Genomic DNA, 20,461 nt, shown 5'->3' with positions numbered 1-20,461 from the left:
TTAACAGCCTTCCTGTCTTCAGCATAAATTTTTTATGTAGCCATAAACCAAGACATTTAGGCATCTCTGCATTCTTTTTCTGCAAAATTGAGTATTGATGGAATTACCACAATGCATCTCAGAAGTCCGTATTTTTTTCTTTATGGACTTCATATACAAGCAAAGAGAAAAATGAAATTAAAAACCCTTGAGAGAGTTATTTTATATTTGAGGTTCATAACGGGGATTAAGGTCAAATATTACCCACTGAAACAGTTGTTTGGAACTCAAATGTGTCTCTGCACAAAGAGGTATTAGTTAACACGTAAAAGGGTAGTTACTGTTTAGTGTTTTGACTTTTGCTCAATATTTATGCATTGGTAATTTCACTTAGTGCAAAATAAAATAAACATTTTATCATTACTAAGACAGTGGTTCGTGGAATTTCTGGCGATGATTAGCCCCAGGTGCTTTGAGGAAGGCTAGAGGAACTCTGTAGTAGGCAGTTCGGCTTTTAATGTGAAATATGATGTAGAAGGGGGCTGATATCACTCAGGGTGGTACTGGTGTGTTCTAAACATGTCTAAAGAAATACTAATACAGTGTCATTTTTTCAGCTTTCAAAGGCCCCTATTAGTCCTTGTTGACAGAAACATAGATTTAGCAACTCCTCTACATCATACTTGGACATACCAAGCTTTAGTGCATGATGTTCTGGTAAGAATAAATCTGATTTTGTTACCAAAACTATTTTTTCACTCAGTTTGTTATTAAACTTAATACCAGATTCTCTCTTAATCCAAAATCTGTTTTGTCTGTTTTATTTGGAAGTTGTTTAGTAAAAAACAACTTTGAAGATTTTCTCTAGACAGTTTGTTTAGCAATAACTTCTAAAATGGTTAAAAAGTTGAAATCTTGATATTGAAAGATAGGTAATTCATCAGTCCTAGCTTTTTCTTCAGTTGTTCATGGTCTTGTATGTTATGTAAACTCCAGACTCCATTAAGTGGCGTTAAGTTTTGGAAAATAAATGCTTTTAATGAGTTTTTAAACTGCTCTTAGTGTGTTTGAATTTCTAAAAATATGTATTTCTGTTTTCTCCACAAGGTGGTGTAGGTGTTCAGTATAGAGATACCAAGTGGTCTATGACCCTGCTGTGAGGAATCTAAACCAGATTTTTTTTTAATAATTTTTTGGAAATTCAGATAGCCTTAAACCACTTGTATTTCCTCAAGTTTATTTTATAAAAGCAGTAGTAGAAATGTACTTGAATGAAAGTAAATACTATTTACCTAAGATTTATGCATTTCGCACATAGTTACAGAGTAAATAAGAAAAGATAATATGAGTAAGAATAATTACTATCTGGAGGCTCTTTTATACTGTAGAGTTAGTAGTGAAAATCATTTCAAGACCTAGCTTTGAGAATTGAGACTGTTGGAGGAATGCATAAAATATGCACATGCACATACGTGTTTGTATACAAAGTTGGTTGTGAACTGTGTAGTCATCCATACAGTGTTGTCCAGAAACTTGCATTTCTATGATGAAAATATTTTAGCACTAATGGGATGTTTTAGGACCCTTTTAAATTCTGTTTTATGTAATTCATTCCTTATGAAAAGTCCCTTTCTTCTAAACTTAAGGGTTCTTTTTACAAATGAACAATTTTTGGCCTGGTTTCTTTAGGAAAGGCATATGCAAAAAAAAACCACGGTTTGCACTGTGTTTTCTCCAATAACTGTTGAACTGGCCAGAGACTTGCAAATAGAAGTACTGAATTTCTACAGATTTCTTTTGAAAATCAGTGAAAGAGTAGGGGATGGAAACCTGCATTAGAATTTTTACAGGTGTAAATACAGTTGCACAAGGTCTACGCTTACTTCAGTTTGTTACCTGCCAACCATTTAATCAGCAAATGCTCACTTACAAGGTAGTAAACCCAAGTGAAGCTCCATGTGCTTGCCTCCTACTCGGCTGTCAGGTAGAGAAAGCGGTGTCAGGTGGCCTCAGGCATGTGTTGGGGTAGGGCTTTGGTGCATCAAGATGCAGAGGGATCAAAGATGTAGTGGAAGCTGAGGACAACTGGTGCTACAAATGTAGAGGGGTCTTAGAGTAACACTAGAAGAATGATTTGAGGGTCCTTGGGTATTTGTAGTGCATCAGGCTTCACTAGTTTCACTGGAACAACTTGTTAAATGTTGCATTTTGCATCTGATTCTTGATTGGGTTGAGAGGATTGTGAATTTGTCTAGTGGAATTGTAACCAAGTGGCCTGTGATTCCATGTCAAGGGCAAAAGTTTAATTTCAAAACCAATCAAGTTATTAACCTTAAAAGCAAGCATGCCAGGTTTTCCATGTACTGCGCATAATATTTCATGAAATAACCACAGTAGCCATTTAAAAGGCCATAAATCATAACCATGAAAGTGTTACCGAGGTGATGATTATATAAACTGTCGTTTCAAATAAATTGTTTTCCATTTAAGCTCTCAGTTACAGTAGTCCAGGAATTCTGTGAGGTGTTCGGCTAAATGCTAACCCAGACAAAGTTGTGTGCTGCATCCATTTAGATTAGAATGGTGCGTTTCTACACATAAACAGACTTGTATGAAGAGATTCCCATTTCTGAATGAAAAAACCTTTCCAGGAGTGCATACAGAAAAATGGGAGGCATAGATAGAAAGCCTTGTAAAGACAAAATGGGGAGGTGAAAAGAGGAAGCTAGTCAATAGGAGTCATTTTGGCAAAACTCCATGTAAATGCCAAAACTTAACTTGGAAACTCAGGTCACTGGTGAGTTAAATTGAGCCACAACATAGATCTCCATTAAAATTACAACTGAATTTGCAGTCAAATGATTTTTCCTTTAAGTTTTTATTGAACACATGCATGTGAAAAATACTCTTTTTTTTTGCTGAAACATTAAACATGTCTTATAAGATGAGGTTTGTGCTCATTGACTGCATGTGCTTTCTTTGAGTAGCTGCTTGGTTTTATTTCTGTCTTGGCGTGGATCATTTATAGTATTTCATTTTAAGTGTGAACTCTGCCAAGGGATAACTGAAATTTAAAATTTAAACTAAAATTTAAAAATTTTATTTTACAATTTCACTTAGTGATCTAGTTCTGTATACTGTAATGAACATAATAAAGTGGAGTTTTATTTCTGGAAAAAAAATGTATTCTAAAAGATTTGTGGCAGATTCTGTATAGTTAAAGATTTGAGTCTCTTTATCATTATTTACCAAGCAAAGAGCTCCTTTGAAATTGTAAATGTTCTTGAAAAGGGTTAGAATAAAATCAGCAAGTGGAGTACTTGTTAATTTTTGTTGAAAACCAGAGGGCATATGTATGCTGCAGAAAATACAGAGATGTCCTTGGCAAAAAAGCAGGTGAAAGAAGCAGAAGATGTACAGGGAGCAGTGTGCTGACACACTATGTGAGCATAACTGTGTCATCCAGCAAAAAGATGTAGTTTCTAGCTTCATGGATCTGTGGAAGAAGAAAAGCTATGTGCAGAAGTAGCAGCTTTGGTGCAAACTGTTGCTTTATCATGCATCCCGATTTCACTAGCATTTAAAAAAATAGGGTAAAAACTGTGAAGGTGTAGCTAAAAAGTCCTCACAGTGGATATTCCTGTTGCTGATGTCGTGAGCTTCTTTGCAGCTTTGATACATTTGCTATAGTTTTGTAAGAGAAATTCAGCCTTAGAAACCTTTTTTGTCTGCAGCACAGGAGCTTTTGTTACTGTGAAGTTTTGGTCAGTTGTTAGATCTCAGTTATTGCTAAATATTTTATTTTCCATACAGAAAACAATGTTCAGAGTTCAGTGTCAGAAGATTGCTTGCATATGAGACAATCAGATGTCTTTGCTTAACATTTGTTGCTTTGTTTGATGTTTTTTCAATAAGTGTGAGTAATTTTGGATTTCTTACATTGCTGATGTTATTATCTAGTTAGTTAGTAGACTGTTTCCTGGTCTTTTAGGAAATTCTAATAAATAGCTGTGTTAGAAGAGAACTTGTTGAGTATAAAAGCCAAATTAAATAATTAAAAAATGTCAAATATTTACATAAGATTCCTCTTTTTTTAGGATTTCCATTTGAATAGAGTTAACTTGGAAGAATCAACAGGAACGGAAAGTTCCCCAGCAGGTGCTAGGCCTAAGAAAAAAAATAAGAAGTCCTATGATTTAACTGCGTCTGATAAATTCTGGCAAAAGCATAAAGGCAGGTAAGCTGTATAGGTACCAAGTTTATATTAATTTAGTCAATATAAATTCTAGGTATTCATATTGTGATAGTTCTATTTTTAAGCTTCTTTGAAAATATCTTTGAAGCTGTGTTTGTTGGGTTTTTTTAAGGAATGATCATTGTCAGTATTCATTGTCTATATTAATTGTATATTAGCTTTTTGTTACAGAGCACAAAATTATTCTTGCCAAAATTATATAAAAATATTGAAAGCAGTGAATATATCTTAGAAAGCTAAAGTGAACTTACAGTAAGATGTCATTATTTTCACTGATTTGATACTTGTGCATCATTTGTGTATTGATATTTCTGAAAACGTTTTCATGATCATCTTGATCACGCAACCTGTCTGGTTGTAGTGTTCCAATGTGTTGATTTAACTGAGCCTAATGCAGAGTGTTGCATTAGTCCTTTTCCAGAGGTAGCTGAGTCTGTTCAGCAGGAACTGGAATCCTACAGAGCCCAAGAAGATGAAGTCAAAAGACTTAAAAGTATCATGGTAGGTTTTATTAACTATACGTGCTTTATGTAAAGCATAATAGGACCTGGAGAGGTGCTTAACCCACTCTGTCACCCCACACACAAAAGTTATCAGCACGTGATGAATTTTAGGCATAATATAATCTTAAAAGTAGGACTAGAAGTACCATATTTCATGAGAAGGTTCAATTTCTTGTGTTTATTTGCATTACATTTATGTAACTTCCATAATAACTGTAAAACACAATCCAGATGTTAATACCATTATGAGAAAATAGGTTCTAAATGTACTGACTGTATTTGCATGTGTGATTTTTGTATTTATTATGACTATTTTTATCCCTCTTTCCAAACCCTTCTCCAAAACCCAGGGTATAGAAGGGGAGGATGAAGGAGCAATAAGTATGCTTTCTGATAATACAGCTAAGCTAACTTCAGCTGTCAGGTAAGTAATCAATAATGCGTTATTGTTTAATTAATTTGGAACCATTTCTAATTCTTTCTGTCATTTCACTTTTAATATTCTTTGCAATAAATAGCTTTAAAAGTAGGCTGTTCAGCTCAATGATGGAGTTTAAATGCTTTATAATTCTGGTAAAGCTTATTGCAATGTCCTAGACAAGTATTTGCATGTGTAACTTCCACAGCGTGTGTGTGTGAGCCCTTTACACGTGGCTTTGGAGTGTCTCCTCAGCAAAGCTGAATAACCTAGGTGCATCATAGATTTGCTTACAGTCTTCCACCAGAAAAACCCAACTGCCTACCTCTGCATTCTTTCCTTAAAAAAATGTAGTGAAATCCACTTCCTGAAGCATCTGCTTGCTTTGCACAGTGTGTAATTAATTACGTTTTGATTAATGTAGTTAGTGTAACATCTGTTGGCAAGATCATAGTCATTAAGAACTCTGCATGGGAAATTTACTCTCCTGCTTTTGAAGACCTGCCCACCATGGATGACACTGAAAGTCTGAGATTTAGACTTGCTCCATATTATAAAGCCATTTTTCATTCCACTGATGCCTTGCAGAAAGGAGATGTTCAGTTTGCTGTCTTTCGCTAAGACCCAATCAGAAGGAAGAAGGAATGATAATTATTCTAAGGATAGGTGGGGTGATATGCCGTCTCCTGTGAAATCCAGCATGCAGCTGCAGTAGGTAGTTGTCTCTTTGTGAGTTTGAAAAGTTGTTTTGTATACTATGTCCTGGTTAGAATTTGATTGGAATTACAAAAGATGTGCAATGGATCAGACAGTTTCAAAAAAGCAAGCAGATGTTTCCAAGCTCCCCCTATAAAGTTTTATAGTTTTATACTTCTCAGGAATTCTCAGGCAACAAGGTCTGAAAGTGACAAGTATCAAAAGCTTTAAACTGATAGCAAAAAAAAAAAAATAAAAACTCATGACTAAAGCTTCATCAGAAAGTTTTACTGTTCAGTTAGCCTCTATGTGACTGTTTTCTGTAATCCAGCATTATTAAGAAAAATCTTGTCCCCCTTCAGAAAAGTGTATAACACCGTAAACTCTCCTATTGCAATGTTTCGGCTTCAGTCTTGAGGATGATGCTGAGAAGTCCAAATACCGTTAAGATCTTCCATTTAGTCTTTCTGCTGGAAGAATTAAAGTAGGCTTTGCTGTTTTGCTGTCCATCACCTGCTATCAGGAAAAACACACCCTTCAGAGTTTTCTTAGGCTTTACAATATCTAGAAAACTTCGGAATATCTGTTAGTTATTAAAAACCAGAGGTTCTAACATAGAGGATCTCCTGGGTTTTTTTTTTTTCCTTTCTTTTTTTAAAATGCAGTCTTTTACAAAGGCAGTACTAATCACCTTCCAGCTCTAAGGTCATTAATGGCCAATCAGCTTAGATAACATGATTTTGTAATTGCTTAAAGGAGGAAAGAAGGTATGGTCACTTAACCTCCTGGTTCTTCAGGACATGCAGTCAGTGTCATTAAGTGCCTTGTCATCCACTTATTATTAAACTGAGTAAGACACTGACTGTCCAGGATGTTTTTGAATGTGACAGTGTATAGACCCTGAGCAGTCTTTTATACATGTGATGCCCAAGTGCCAGCAGTGAAAATCATGTAGATCACAACACCTTAAGTTACGGGTTTTCTACAAAGTAAACTTAACCACTCTGTTTCCCATTTCACGAAAGAAAAGATTTCAATCATGAATCCTGCATAGAGAATTGTGTTCTCTGCAGAAGCACCTGTGAAAAATTCCAGGACATCCAGAGGATGTGTTTCTTTGACAGATATTATTATCATCATCATCATCACCATCATTATCATTGTCATTATAATTATTATCATTATTTAATTACTTGATGCTATTTGATACTATTTGACAGATACTATTATTTGGCAGATACTGGCACTTTTGTATGTATCAGACATGAACTAAATATTGATTATGTAAGCCATAATTCTAGCAGATTGTTTAGGTAAGCAAGGCATATATCTGTTGTTGATCACAAGCTTTCAATAGGAATATTAAATTACCCACACGATGTGCGTATTTTGCTAGTCAAGGTGTAAAAACCTGTTTTACTACATTACATGTGGATAACATCCTTCTTTTATGAGAATCATTACATCTATACTTCGTAATTTTTTAGTTCCAGTTCTACTGTATTCTATAATTTGAGATTTTAATAACCTTTAAAGGTCCCTTCCAACCCAAACTCTTCTGTGATTCTATAAATTTCTTGTACCGACTGTATACAACACAATTCAACTAATTGTGCAACTCAGCAGGTTAGTTTGTATTTAATCTCTTCAGCTCTCTTCCAGAACTTCTGGAAAAGAAGAGGCTCATTGATCTTCATACAAATGTTGCAACAGCTGTTTTGGAGCATATAAAGGTATGATTGCTCTCCAACTTCGGTTTTCTCTCAGTAGTGTTCCTTACCTGGAGAAATATATTTGAGCAGGTGAAGTGAGATAAGAAAGTGAGCCTTCTTGGTGTTCCACCGTTTACAGAAATCACTATATAACATTACTAGTGTTGAAGGGTGAGAGGGAATGAATTTTGAATGCCTCTGCATGGAAACGGAAGTAAACTTATTAATTTTTTTCTTATCAGAATTTACTAGTATACTCTCATGTTTTTTTATGATGGCCACAACCTTTATGGTGGGTTGAAGTGTTTCTAAAATAAGTTTATGATGGAAGTGTTCCGTTTACTTTAGAGATGTGTCATGGCAAGTTATGACTTCAGTCTAAGCAATTTTCTGTTGAAGGGTACTGTTTACCGTTCACCAGCCAAAATATGCAGAGGTGTGGCAATAATGATGCAAGTTACTTAACTGGTCTTTCCAGCAGGGTCTGTGTTAGATGTCTTGTGCATAATTTAAGCACTTCAGAAGGATGCTTGTCCTCTTTTCTGGTTAAGCCTGCTGCTCTTGTCTCAGAACTTGCAGTTTCAGTATCAAGTAAAGACTGTGGTTACTACTAGGGTAACTTGGCAGATGGATCTGTTTTCACAGTATGAGAACAGAAATTATAGATGAGGCTTTCAGAAACACTGAAATTCTGTTTTTGAAAGTGATTCAAGCACCAAGTCTCACTGAAACTCAATAGTTAGAAAATTTTACCCCATGCTGTTTGTAACTCGTGGAAGGCAATGTGTTTTGAAGCTAAATTTAATATTTGTAAAGTGTGTAAGATCTGTCCTCAGTTATTACTGCTGCCGATTTTTTTAAAACTAAGTACTATAAATGATCAAAGGATTCATTTTGGATTTTAGTGAATAAATTAATTTTACATATTTCTAAAGTTGGGGAAGAGATGTAAATATGTTTGTGTTTGGCTCATTACTGTAGGGGCTAGTTTGTGTGCTTTTGCAGTATTAGGCACATCAGTTTTCTGGCAATGTAAAAGCAGTACATTAATACTGTTAAAAAAAAATAGAAGTTGACAATGTTGATATTTTATTTCATGCCTTGTCTGTAAATTCACTTTTCTAAGAAAGATACCGAGACAGTAATGGCAGGCCTACACCAGTAGTATTTTATGTATTATTTGCTGGATGGAAGACAGGTTTCAGAGCAGGATGTGGAATGGTAATAACATCAGTTTTGATCACCAGTGTCCTCTTGGCAATGAACTGGAGTCTGATGCACTTGTTCGTTCTCCACCAGGTGATGGTGAAACACTTTTCCGTTACCTAGAGGTGGACGGAATTACCTAAGGGTCCCCCTGCTACAGCACTCTAACAGCGCTTAGGCTCTCTCCTCTGACAAGGAGAGTTCCCAAGGAGTGGTGATCCATTTCTCCATAAATGATTCTTAATTCTGGTATTGCAAAGGGCTCAGGCTCCTTATGTTCTTATTGTATAGCTGTCAAAGAAGACTGAGAGACAAATGGGCATGCAGTTTCTTCAATATGTTGATGATACATGCATCTGTATCATCTTTTCTTTTGATTTAGAAAGAATCACTTCCTTTGCCTCCATATATTTAGGGAACTATCCTAAGTTCAAACTAGTGCAGAAGCACATGTGTTTTCTGTTGGAATTTACCTACGCTAAAGCATTTTTACTGAATGAACGTAAAGTTTCTTCCAGCTGCTTTGGCCTGTCCATTTTCTTGCCTGTTTTCTCTCTCCAGAGTTACAAAAAGTATCTTTCTATCTCGAGCTGTGGAATTTGAACGTGCGAAATGATATGCTACTTAATGGATTCCTCAAAAATACTCTCAAAAAGGGCAATATCTCAGCCAATACTTATTAAAGAAATTCTGGTGGCACCTTGAGGCTGTGGTTAATAGATTTTATATGCAGTTAAATAATTAAATCAGATTAGGATAAGAGAATTACTTTGGCAAGTGCCCAGGTCATGAGGAGCCAGTGAGGCATCATGCTTTTCTTCAGGTTATTGTATTTTCACTTTTAAAATAATCTGGAAACACATTGATACTTTAAAATAGACTGTTTGCTTTGTCCATTATGTTTTTTTACTACATTAAGTATTTGAATTTGAATATTTTCTCCACTACATATATGAGGATCAGTGCAAAGAATGCTACAAGACCTGCTTTAGATATACTAAGTAAATTTAATTTTTCTTCTGGCCATATTTTAGTGTTGAGTTTACAGCTGCTTTCCACATTCTCTTGGATCATTTTCTAAGACACAGCAAGAGGAAACCAGAAATTAATCACATACTCAGGGGTCCTGGCAGTTTTCTGGCATATCTACGTGTTTAGTGAAATAATGGAAAGAATGCATCGCTTTTTTCACGAAGTTGAACCATCAAGTATTTATTGTCAGTGCTTAGAACAAATGCATCCTTGTTTTGCATTGATTGTTTTTTCTCTGAAGAAGCTAGTGACTGAAGGACTGTACCCAACAGATAACAGATCTAGGGCTAGAATTATAGATAGCTTTCTCGCTGCTTTAGAGTTCTAAGTAATGCTTATCTTTCCATATCATTCTAATACGAGTACTGGGATTACTGAAGTCTGTTAGATTGTGTCATATAAAAAGGTGTACACGTACACTTTTCTAAAGTGGTTAATTGGAGAGGGGGTAAATTAGGTAACATCTTGCTAGAATTCTGCAAGTATGAACTTAAATGGCAGATTTTTATGTTGTATTATTGTCTTAGATTGCTTACACTTGTTAGGTTTAGGGGTTTTTTTAATTCCTACATGATTTTCTTACCATGTATCTCTGATCTTGAGGCCTGGTACTTTGAATGGCTCCATTTTTGGGATTATCAAATTAATATTTTGCAAAGGAATTCCACTATTTTAACTACTCTGTTTTAAATGAGGTAACGTTTTTGTCTTACCATGTGAACAGAAATGGTATGTGTTTGTGAAAAATATATGCCTCAGTGGTCCGGGCCGCTTGCCTGTAGCTCAGAACTGGTAATTGAGTAACTTTCCAGTAAACAACAGTTTTTTCTGAGTTCAGTTACAATAACCCTTCCGGCATCATTTTCTACAGTTCAGTCAAAGAGAACTGGCTGTAGCTGCCACTTCCAGCCTTCTCCCAGAGTTTCTCTTCCTCTTGATGGGAGCACACCACAGTTGCCTGACCAGCCTCTCATTCTGGGGGCTGTTATTTCTTGTTGTTTTCTAGCAGTATCTTTGAGATATTCCTCCCACTAATTTCTTTAAAAATTTCTTTTCTCTTCTTCTGCATGTTCTCTCTCTCTCTCTAAAAGAAAGATCCTCTGTACTTTAAAGACGATGGGAGAGTCTCCAACAAGTCCTTACAAAAATGGCCCTCTAGGAGATGTCAGTGGGTCCTGCTTCCACTTCTCTGCTTAAAAAAGAAGGAATTTTGTGTTCGTTTTGGAGTACAGTGCTCAGGTAGAGATTCCCATGCACGTCAGTAATTTTCCCTAAAATAAGTTTTGGCTTACAGACAGCCTGTTTCTAAAGATGCTAAGTTGAAAGCTTTCACAAATATATGTTAAAAAAAAAAAAAAGACAGAGCAAGCTGAAGTGTAGTGCTTTAACTGCAGTACAGATCCTGTCCCTGAATTGGCAGCCAGGAAGGTCTCTTGAATAGTGTTGGTGGGGAATAAGAAGTCCTATTAGGAAATCAGGAGCAAGAGGCAGAAAAGGAATAACTGCAAATGTAAATGCAGATTGATTTTGTTACTGGTTTTTATTATTAATTTTCTTCAACTTGCTTGCCAGTTTGGCACCCATAAGAACGTCTTCTTTGCTGTCTTTTTTTATTGAATCTACAGGATTGTTTAGCTCCCATTCCCCAGCTTTTCCTCTTGGCGTGTCTGTGAGTTTGCCATTGAGTGAGCAAAATTGCACTTTCTTAAATTAAATGGGACATCTGCTTCTTATCAGCACTTCATAGACAAGTTGGCTCTTCGGGAATTAACTGTCTCATTGATGTGGCATATCTGGGAAATGTGTCAAAAGGTAACTAGTAGTGTTTAAAGCTATTCAGTAATCCACGTGAAATTTTATCAGGTGTCCATCTAATTCCTAGCGAACCAGTATAAGAAAAATATTGCCCTATTCAGCATCTTTATTAGTAACTTTGGTTAGTTATCTAATGAAGAGGCAACTAAGTATACTCACCATATTGATCCATTTCTTTATTTCGTGCTTATGTTGCACCGAGAAGAGAATATTGAAAATTTTATATGGCTGCTTACCTGTGATGTCCCTGTTGTGGATAGAAATAAAGGACCTGAAATTTTAGGATTTTCAGTTTGTTTGTTTGTTTTTTTTCCCAAAGAGTGCTAAATTCACATTTCAAAAATAATTGTCCAAAATTTTTGAAGAGAATGAGTGTTACATGTACCGTTAATGTTTCAGTTTAGGCTCAAAGCAGAGCAAATATATGCAAACACTGAGTTTTCTTTACTGCAGTTAGTCTGTTTTGTTTGGTAGTCTTAGCCACAGTCATAAAGTTGCAAGAAGGTTGGGAAGAATTTTATCTAGTTTGTGCTCCAAATAAGTTAACAACTGTAAATCTGTTCTTACAGTTGAAAGTATCTCATGTTTGAATTATATACTTTTATTTAAAATTTGATCTGTTAACAAATATCGTGAATTAGTATCTTTTTTTATGTTGTACATTTTTACATGGCATCTGAATAAATGTCTTAAACAGATCACCAGCTAAGATAATATGGGTATCGCCAAATTCAACAACAATATATTTACTTTAATAAGATGTATTTTCCAGATTTAAAGACAGTCCTTTGTTTGTTGGATGCCTTTTGTCTGGGAAAAGTATTTTAAACTTAAAAACATTGAATGTAGCTCCATGTAAGGAGATACAAATGTCGTAAAAACACAAAAAGCAAATGAATGTAATGGAAAGACTAGAAAAATTGTAGTAGTTTCTTTGCAATTATTTTATCCCTCTAGACAGAGTTAAGGAAACCGTAACGCAGATAGTCTCCGAGATGCTGTAGAATTGAAGTGACAGAACGTGTCCGACGTGCTGGATACCAAATTGCATCTGAAGCCTTAGAAAACGGCTGGTAGTTCAGTTCTATTCAGACTTTAAACTAGCGTACCATAAGCACTGATAATCACTTTAACTTTTGTCTAAATATGAGATTAATCCAAGGTTTTACAGTAGCATTGGTACCAAAATTTGTCTGTAACTACTCTTCTAATATGAGCTTAAAAGAAGCTCTGGGTCTTTTTTTTGGTGTCACTTCACTCACCTTCTATTTTGCCGTAGTCATTGTGACAAACACCAGAAGACATGCTTCTGCCCCTAAAAGTAGCAACTGGTCATTTTTTGAGCACACTTCGTGGTAATTTACTTTATAAGCTGTAAGTACAAATTCCACAAAGGCTTTAAATTAAGTTACTGTTCTGCAAGTAACTGCCCTTCTTTGTGAGTTCAGTAGACAGCAAATGAGAAATAGAAATGTTATATAAATAATATGGGGAAGCAAGTGGCTACCTACATCGTAAGTTGATTGCCGAAGGCTTTCAATATTAAAATATTCTTGTGACCTTACCTCTTCTTTTATTTTGTATTCTCATCTTCAGCTCTTTTTTGATGAGCTTATAATATTCAGAAGGTAAAATATCCTAATATCCTTAGGCTGGAGAAGTACCTTTTTTTTTTCCTGCCCCCCCCTTTCTTTGGGCGTGTGTGAAATAACTTAAAATTCTGTTTCCTTATTTGTGATCGCAGGGGTATTTTTAATAGGATTCAAAAACATGTGAAAACCAGACTTTCAAACTTTTTGTGTTTCTGTCTTTACAAGAACCACTGCGCTGGGTTAGAAGGTGCCGTAGCAGTTTTGCATGCCTCGGCATTATCAGGCAAAATTCCCTGACTCTTAACCCAATAAAAGCCCTGGTGACTCTTGCGTCACTCTGGCAATATCATTTCAGTCTCCCAATGGGAGTGATGTGGAGCTGAAACACTTCCGAGGCAACAAGATGGAGATCTACTCTGCTGGTCTCCTCTCTGAGCCAATACATAGCTAGATGTGTCCAAACAGCAGGATTTAGTTAGTTAGTGGATATTAAGGTTTTGTAAACTGAGAAGTTGTAACATTTGTTGTGGTACTACGTTTTAATGTTCAAACACTCATAATGGTCTGTGATGTAATGGAAGTTTTTAAAATAAGTTTTGGAATGCATTTTTCTGTCTTTAGATGGTAAGTTCATGACATGATAGTCAAGAAGTGCAAAGCTTGGCTGTTCGTGCAGATGCATTGCAATGCAGTCATTAGTTGCATGGCCACGTGACGTCTTCAGTAAAGCTTTTGCCTCATTAATTTTGTGCGGTCCCTGTGCCATCCTCCCTAAAAAAGGATCTTCGCAACTTGATCTACACGTGTCATTGTACAACGAGCCTTCTTTTCCAGTGTTAGCAAGATAATCTGAGTATTATATAAGTGCTCCATCTTTGGTGCAAATTAATTATTGCAAGCCTTTGATTTGAAGTAGGTATTTCAGTACCAGCCCAAGATGGCAGTTGCCCACTTTTCTCTGGGACGCTGCCTTAATGTATTTAGGAATTTTCCACATTTATCTGCGTTGAGTAATTGCCTTTTTGACTAAGACACTTAAGTTTCCGCATAAATTTAACATAATGTTCACTTGACCATTATTTTTTCCTATTACAGGATAACACTACATATGACGGCATGTAGTTTTCAGCTGTGGCAAAACCATAGTTGAAAAGAAAGCTCTTCTTCCAGTTTAATATTTGCATGTCAGACATCCTTTGCTTAACTTGCATTTCCTCTTTTCATATGAGAATTACATGCCAATTTTCTGAGAGTTAATAAAAACATATTATAATGCAAGCATTAGTTATTTTTACAGATAATTTCTTTAAAAACAAATTTTTAAAAATAGTCTTGATAAACTATATACCTTTTTAAGGAGGAAACAAAGACTCTTTCGTAGTGTTGATGTTAACCCTAACACTTACTCTTAAACAGAGTCGAAAGCTGGATGTGTATTTTGAATATGAGGAAAAAATAATGAGCAAATCCACTCTAGATAAATCTCTTCTGGACATGATTTCTGACCCAGATGGTGAGTACTTTAAATCTGAACTTGGTATAAAATTTATTAAGACATACAATAAATGTGTACCTGCTGGGACTTCAGGGTTCATAAAGAACGTATGTGCAAGCTGTGCAAGACTTGTAAAGAAAAAAACCTTTTTATTGATTTTTAGTAGCAGTCTAGGGAGATTAGTATTTTCGTTGAGTAATATCCAACATATTGGCAACTTCTGCAACTCCACTAAAATCCTTTCCTAACTCCTTGTTTCTGAAGGTCAAAATATTTTAACTTTTGTGCTACTCCAGTATTTATTAGTATAGCATGGAATCGTGTGGTCTGAAGAATACTGATTCTTTAAAATCCTACTGCATGTTTTATAACACATACATCCCTCACAAACAGAATGAAAAAGGGCATTTCATAGAATTTGGTTAGATCAAGGGGTTGTAATGCAGGTAGCTCTCTTGTGTGAGAAAAAAGATGGATGGGAGAAGGTGGAGAGAAGGGAAGCAAGATGAAATTGGCCAGTTCACTGAGAGGCTCACTTGAAGTTTCCCGTGCACTGACCCAGCTGCGGCATGTGTGTTTGCAGCATCTAAAAGCAACTCATCCCAGCTTCTGTTCATGTATGGTTCATACGTGAGAAAGCTTTACACACTGGGTGATAGTCAGATTCTCTATCAGCAGGAGTCACCGGGGATCTTTCTGTAAAAGGTTGAGACCAAAATGGGTTCTCAGCTTTTCGTAGTATCATAGCATCAACTCTCGTTTCAACCTCTCACAACCTGAGGTATGTCAGAACCCTCTGATGGATCTCAATATGGTCTGATACCAGTTGGCTGGAACAGAATGACCTGCAGAGCAAGATCGTAAAACTTAAGTTATGACCACTGGCCTGCCTGCATATTGGCAAGCATATCGGCAAACCTCAAACATTTAGGGACCCAGGGTTCCTGCTCTTTTCCCAGTATGCTGTTTAAGAAAATGTTTTGTTACTGCGTGCTGATGTGTGTAGTCTTGTTGCTACATACTGGACATAATGTCTGCTTGGAGTTTGTATAATGATTCATATTTATAGAAAGAGTGTATATAAATCCTGCTGACCTTTAAAAAAAAAATCTTTTCTAAGTGTCAGTGCTACAGAATCAAAAGGCAGTAGAAGAAATAGTACATGGTTGGTAAAAGTCTGAGCTAAAATTTTACAGATCTCATATTGGATCAAGTCTAGAAACTAACAGACTTTCAGAAAATCTAAAGTTGGGCATCAATCTGTAATTCAGTACAGTCATTCATTGTTAATATGAAGTTAATAAGAATATATGTATGATCTGCACTTGTATTAAGCACCACTATAAACTAGTCCTTTTCCATGCTCAGAATTAACTGTTCAGGTACTATTTTGATTTCAGCTTTTATGTTTGTGTGAATATATGAAATATATTATGCCTGCTAGTATTTCCTACTGGATCAATTACTTTTTACCTGAATCCGCATTTTCCATGCATTTTTAGATTGCAGTATGAAACAAATTGTTTTCCAAGCCTGATGTAGCATATCAACATTCCTGTTATCAAAGTTCCTGGGTTTTATGCAAAACAAAGATTAGATTTCCAAGCTAGGGTTTTCCTTCATAAGCTAAGTATTCAGGTGTTCACAGCAGCACATTAGCATTTCATATGCGTTGCCTAGGTTTAAGGTAAGTTTATATAACAAAAGGATTTAAGTTAAATCCGGGCAATTATTTCTGGGCACGCTATCTCGTGAAACTGGCCAGCTTCCTATTGTGTGATTCTCTGAGAAATGCCAGCAGAAAAAGTTTGGAAGCAATAAGGCGTCAAGTCTTCCAGTCCTTTCAGTGGTGAACTACTTGTTTGCGTTGTCTGTGGGGATACTTGTCTTGTGGACAATGACATCTGCAGAGCTCCTCACAAAAGCAGTTAGTCTCCACCATCTAACAGCTTCAGCCTTCAGCCTCCCATTTCTTACTGTGTTGTACTCATCTACCACTCAGGGCTATTAGCTGCCTCCCAGTTCAGTGGATATTGTTATATCCTGGCGTAGTGATAAAATGGGAAGTAGCGGTTTTGCTTTGCTCTAGTAGTTAATCAGTAGCCCTAAAGGCTGCCTGCTGGTTTTTGAGAGGAAAATAAAATGGTTCTGTTCTAGGTTTACCAAGTTAAGTTGTCTTCAGAACATCCAGCACTCCACCTCTCTATGCCATCACAGACCACTGCCTAGAAAAAAATAATGAACATTTTACAGGCAACTGACCTGGCTCTTACAGCTGTTTATCACAGCTATGATTTACATCAGTAGTATGTCAAGAGTAAAGTACTTTTGCCAAACTGGTTTTCCAAAGATTTAGTAAAGTGTACGCAATACAATCACAGATCTTTTTAAAGAATGTATTACCTTTTAGTAGGACAAAATATCATTTACACTCCTGTGAGCAGAAACCTTGTAGGAGTTTTGTAGACATGATAAATAGGCCCAGTGGGGGAAAGGCTATTGAGTGCCAGCTGATTCCAGTTGAAACTGAAAGGTAGTGATCAGCAAAGTAATGAAAGAAGCTATAAACTGGCAAGCTGGAAACCAAGTTTCCAAGTCAGTCTCAGAAACCAAAGTCAGTGACACTGTATTTACAATGTTTAAGTGCTTTTTTACCTAAGTGAACTCCCACTGGATGTCTATATTGAAAGCTGGCTTTTGGTTTAGATACTACAAAGTTTCTTCAGTTCTTGATCTTCTGGCTTACTGGTATTTGGTAAAGGTTAATAAAACTTATTTCCCAGAAAAAATTGTACCAAGTCATAAATGTTCATTATGACAGCACTTACTCTTAACTTCGGCCAAACTAAATGTATACTCACATGAAAACAAAAGTTGCAGATCAGATTAGATGATCCCCTGCTGACATAATCCACATTCCATGGCGGGGGGGGGGGGGGGGGGGAGGGAACAAAACCAAAAACCAGAAAAAAAAATTATTTTTCTTACCCATAAATACAGGGAAGTGTGTTTTTTAAAAATATTGTACTGTATTGAAAGGTATCAAGCTTTTTTAATGAAGTATTGGATTATGAATTTGACATGTTCAGTTTGAGAAGTTGTGATTCTGAAATCTTCATTTGAAACTATGGTCTTTACTAATAGTGATACTCTTCTAGAAAAATGTAGATGGCATTCAAAATCTGCTGTAGTAGGTTATAGTCTGAGTAACAGGGATGGCCACATCATCATTTTGCTCTCACGGGGATGAATTTTGATTGCCATAGATAGTGCTTCCCAAGAATTTGTAGCAGTTTTTTTCTCCAACGAATGGTGTAACGAAAGATGATTCAGGCGGTGAAATCCTTCCTGAAGGCAAGTTGGATGGTCAGGATTGTTTTCCTGACCACAAGTTGACATTAGTGCTTTTGCAGCCCTCGCGTGTTTCAGTACAGTCAACCGTAGAGCTAAAAAATAATGTCATGTGGCTTTTACTTTTATGATTTTTCTTTAGTCTCCTTTTTCATGGATATAATCCGTGCTAATTCTTGCAGTCCCCGCATAAAATATAACATAGTGCCACTACCTAACTTTAGTATGTTATTTGAAGAATAATATTTGCTACAAGCAAAAGGGGAAAGTGTAAGTAAACTTTCAGAAACAGCGAGCCAGTTTAACCCAACTTTTAATAAAATTGCTAAATGTCTTTCTACTGTTTTATACACTGAACGAGGCCATGGCTATAGGTAACAATTATTGTCATAACTAAAGGTCTGAATGTATGTATATATTATTAGCGAAGAGCAATTTACATAGCAGCATAGTTACAATTGTAGTTTTTAAAATTTTTTTTCACTGCAGCGGGAACTCCAGAAGACAAAATGAGATTATTTCTTATCTATTACATAAGTTCAGCTCAGGCACCTTCAGAGGTACGTATGTTCTTTACAGCTTCCAACACCAAATTCTACCACACACGATTTTTCTGTATCATTTCAGCAATAAATAGGTATTTCTTCTTCTCTTTGAAGAAGAGTATGAAATGCCCAGGAAATATTAAAACTTTAAATAAATGTTGGTGTATTATCAGGGAATCTGCTCACAAAGCTTTAGCCACCACTTCAAAGGGTATGAATGACTAGTAATAAGGAAGATTATCTTTTGAAATATTTAGTTCAGAGTTACTTCTAGACACATCTTGGCATGTTTTCTATTATTCGACTCCACTGCTCAACAGAAGAAGATAAACCAAAATGTTAATATGACTCTTTTCCACTCTCTCCTTTTGTATTCAGGAATAATTGGGTCAGTTGACTAGGAGATGAATAAAGGAGAAATGCATTTTGTGCCAATATCTGAATAATTCAGGAAACAATGTCTTAGTATTTCTTTTGAACTTACGATGATTAATTTCAAGGAAGATTGTTATTATACTGTAGAAATAGTATGTAGTAGAAAAGATACGTTGGGTTAGGCAAAGAGAAAGTATTCTTATAAATATCTTTTAACTCCTCTTTGTTTTTATTCTTTGCTGTTGTGACATTTTACAGAAACCAGTATTCTGTCAGGTTTTTTAAAGACGGTGATATAAAAGACTGTTTCTATGTCTGAAAGTGCACAGGATTTAATTCCACAAATACTGTTAAATTTAATGAGAGCTGCTCATAGCAAATTGCATTTTAAGTTATATTTTCATACTTAGAGGGAGATGGGATTAAGACTCATAATTACTTTTTAACTTCGGTTAATGCTATAACTTTACACTGCTTATTTAATATTATAATATAATATTATAATATAAGAATATCTTGACTTCCTACGTAAAGAGAGTTAGGAGTAGTTTCAACCTTTTGCAATTCTCCACTTCATAATTTCAGATTGATTTGGAGCAGTATAAAAAAGCACTGATGGATGCAGGCTGTAATCTTGCTCCTTTGAGCTACATAAAACAGTGGAAGTAAGTAATTTCTTTTTTCTCCTACGTGAGGCTATAAACTGGGTAATTTTACAGAACTCAGCATTGTTATCAAAAAATTACGTGTTACTTGTCATACACCATAAATGATCCTTAAATATTCATTCTGGCATAATTTTTTGCAGTCATTGTTACGGTAATACATGCAACTCTTACTGTAAAGCTAAACTCCAGTAATGCCAGAACACTATTGAACATGACACATAGTGGTGTACTTAATGATCCAAGACAGAAACGACTTACTGAATTAAATGAAAAGTCGTGCTAGTTCAGTCTCCAAAAAAAAAGGGCCATGCTGCCTATCAGTTATTTTAGTTTTACATGGTATCACAATAAAGTCTTTGTCTTTAAATATAAAATGTAATTTCTTTCAGTTCCTTAACTAAGATATTTCTAGACAAGAGGGATGCATGTAATAAATAGTAACTTCCTGAAAGAATTTGAGAAGCAGAAGTTTTTTCACTTTCAGATGACCAGACTGGAACATTCTTACAGCAGTATGTGCCATGAGATAAGCATTTGATTTCTATCCCCGCTTTCACAGGGCTTTCACTAAGATGGCTTCGGCTCCAACCAGCTATGGAAACACTACGCCTAAACCTTTGGGGTATGCTTTTGATTAATTTTCTGTAAGCTTTTGGGTTCTTTTAGCTTATTTTAATAGTACTGGAAGTGTGATTAGTGCTATACGGGGCCCAAAATAAAACATTTTCCCTGTTTGTTAAAAGTTTTAAGTTACAGAGCACTCATCTCCCCTTAACAGTGCATAGGACTTACACACAGGCAAATGAAAGGATCTGTGAC

The 20,461-nt window shown here is 35.8% G+C and overlaps 1 protein-coding gene across 1 annotated transcript in view; it reads left to right on the top strand.

The window, feature by feature from the left end:
- SCFD1 (sec1 family domain containing 1) overlaps nt 1–20,461 on the top strand; it is a 54,235-nt gene that overhangs the window by 16,398 nt on the left and 17,376 nt on the right. The window contains exons 10-18 of the mRNA XM_063332155.1: nt 597–696; nt 4,077–4,216; nt 4,645–4,735; nt 5,088–5,161; nt 7,503–7,584; nt 14,625–14,721; nt 18,544–18,614; nt 19,560–19,639; nt 20,202–20,264. Of these exons, the coding sequence (XP_063188225.1) occupies nt 597–696; nt 4,077–4,216; nt 4,645–4,735; nt 5,088–5,161; nt 7,503–7,584; nt 14,625–14,721; nt 18,544–18,614; nt 19,560–19,639; nt 20,202–20,264 (798 nt within the window). The remainder of the gene's footprint in view (nt 1–596; nt 697–4,076; nt 4,217–4,644; nt 4,736–5,087; nt 5,162–7,502; nt 7,585–14,624; nt 14,722–18,543; nt 18,615–19,559; nt 19,640–20,201; nt 20,265–20,461) is intronic.

This window comes from Chroicocephalus ridibundus, chromosome 4 (genome assembly GCF_963924245.1).
Source record: "Chroicocephalus ridibundus chromosome 4, bChrRid1.1, whole genome shotgun sequence".
Taxonomy (NCBI): domain Eukaryota; kingdom Metazoa; phylum Chordata; class Aves; order Charadriiformes; family Laridae; genus Chroicocephalus; species Chroicocephalus ridibundus.
The sequence above is the reverse complement of the archived record's forward strand: the minus strand, read 5'-3'. Positions and strand labels throughout refer to the sequence as shown.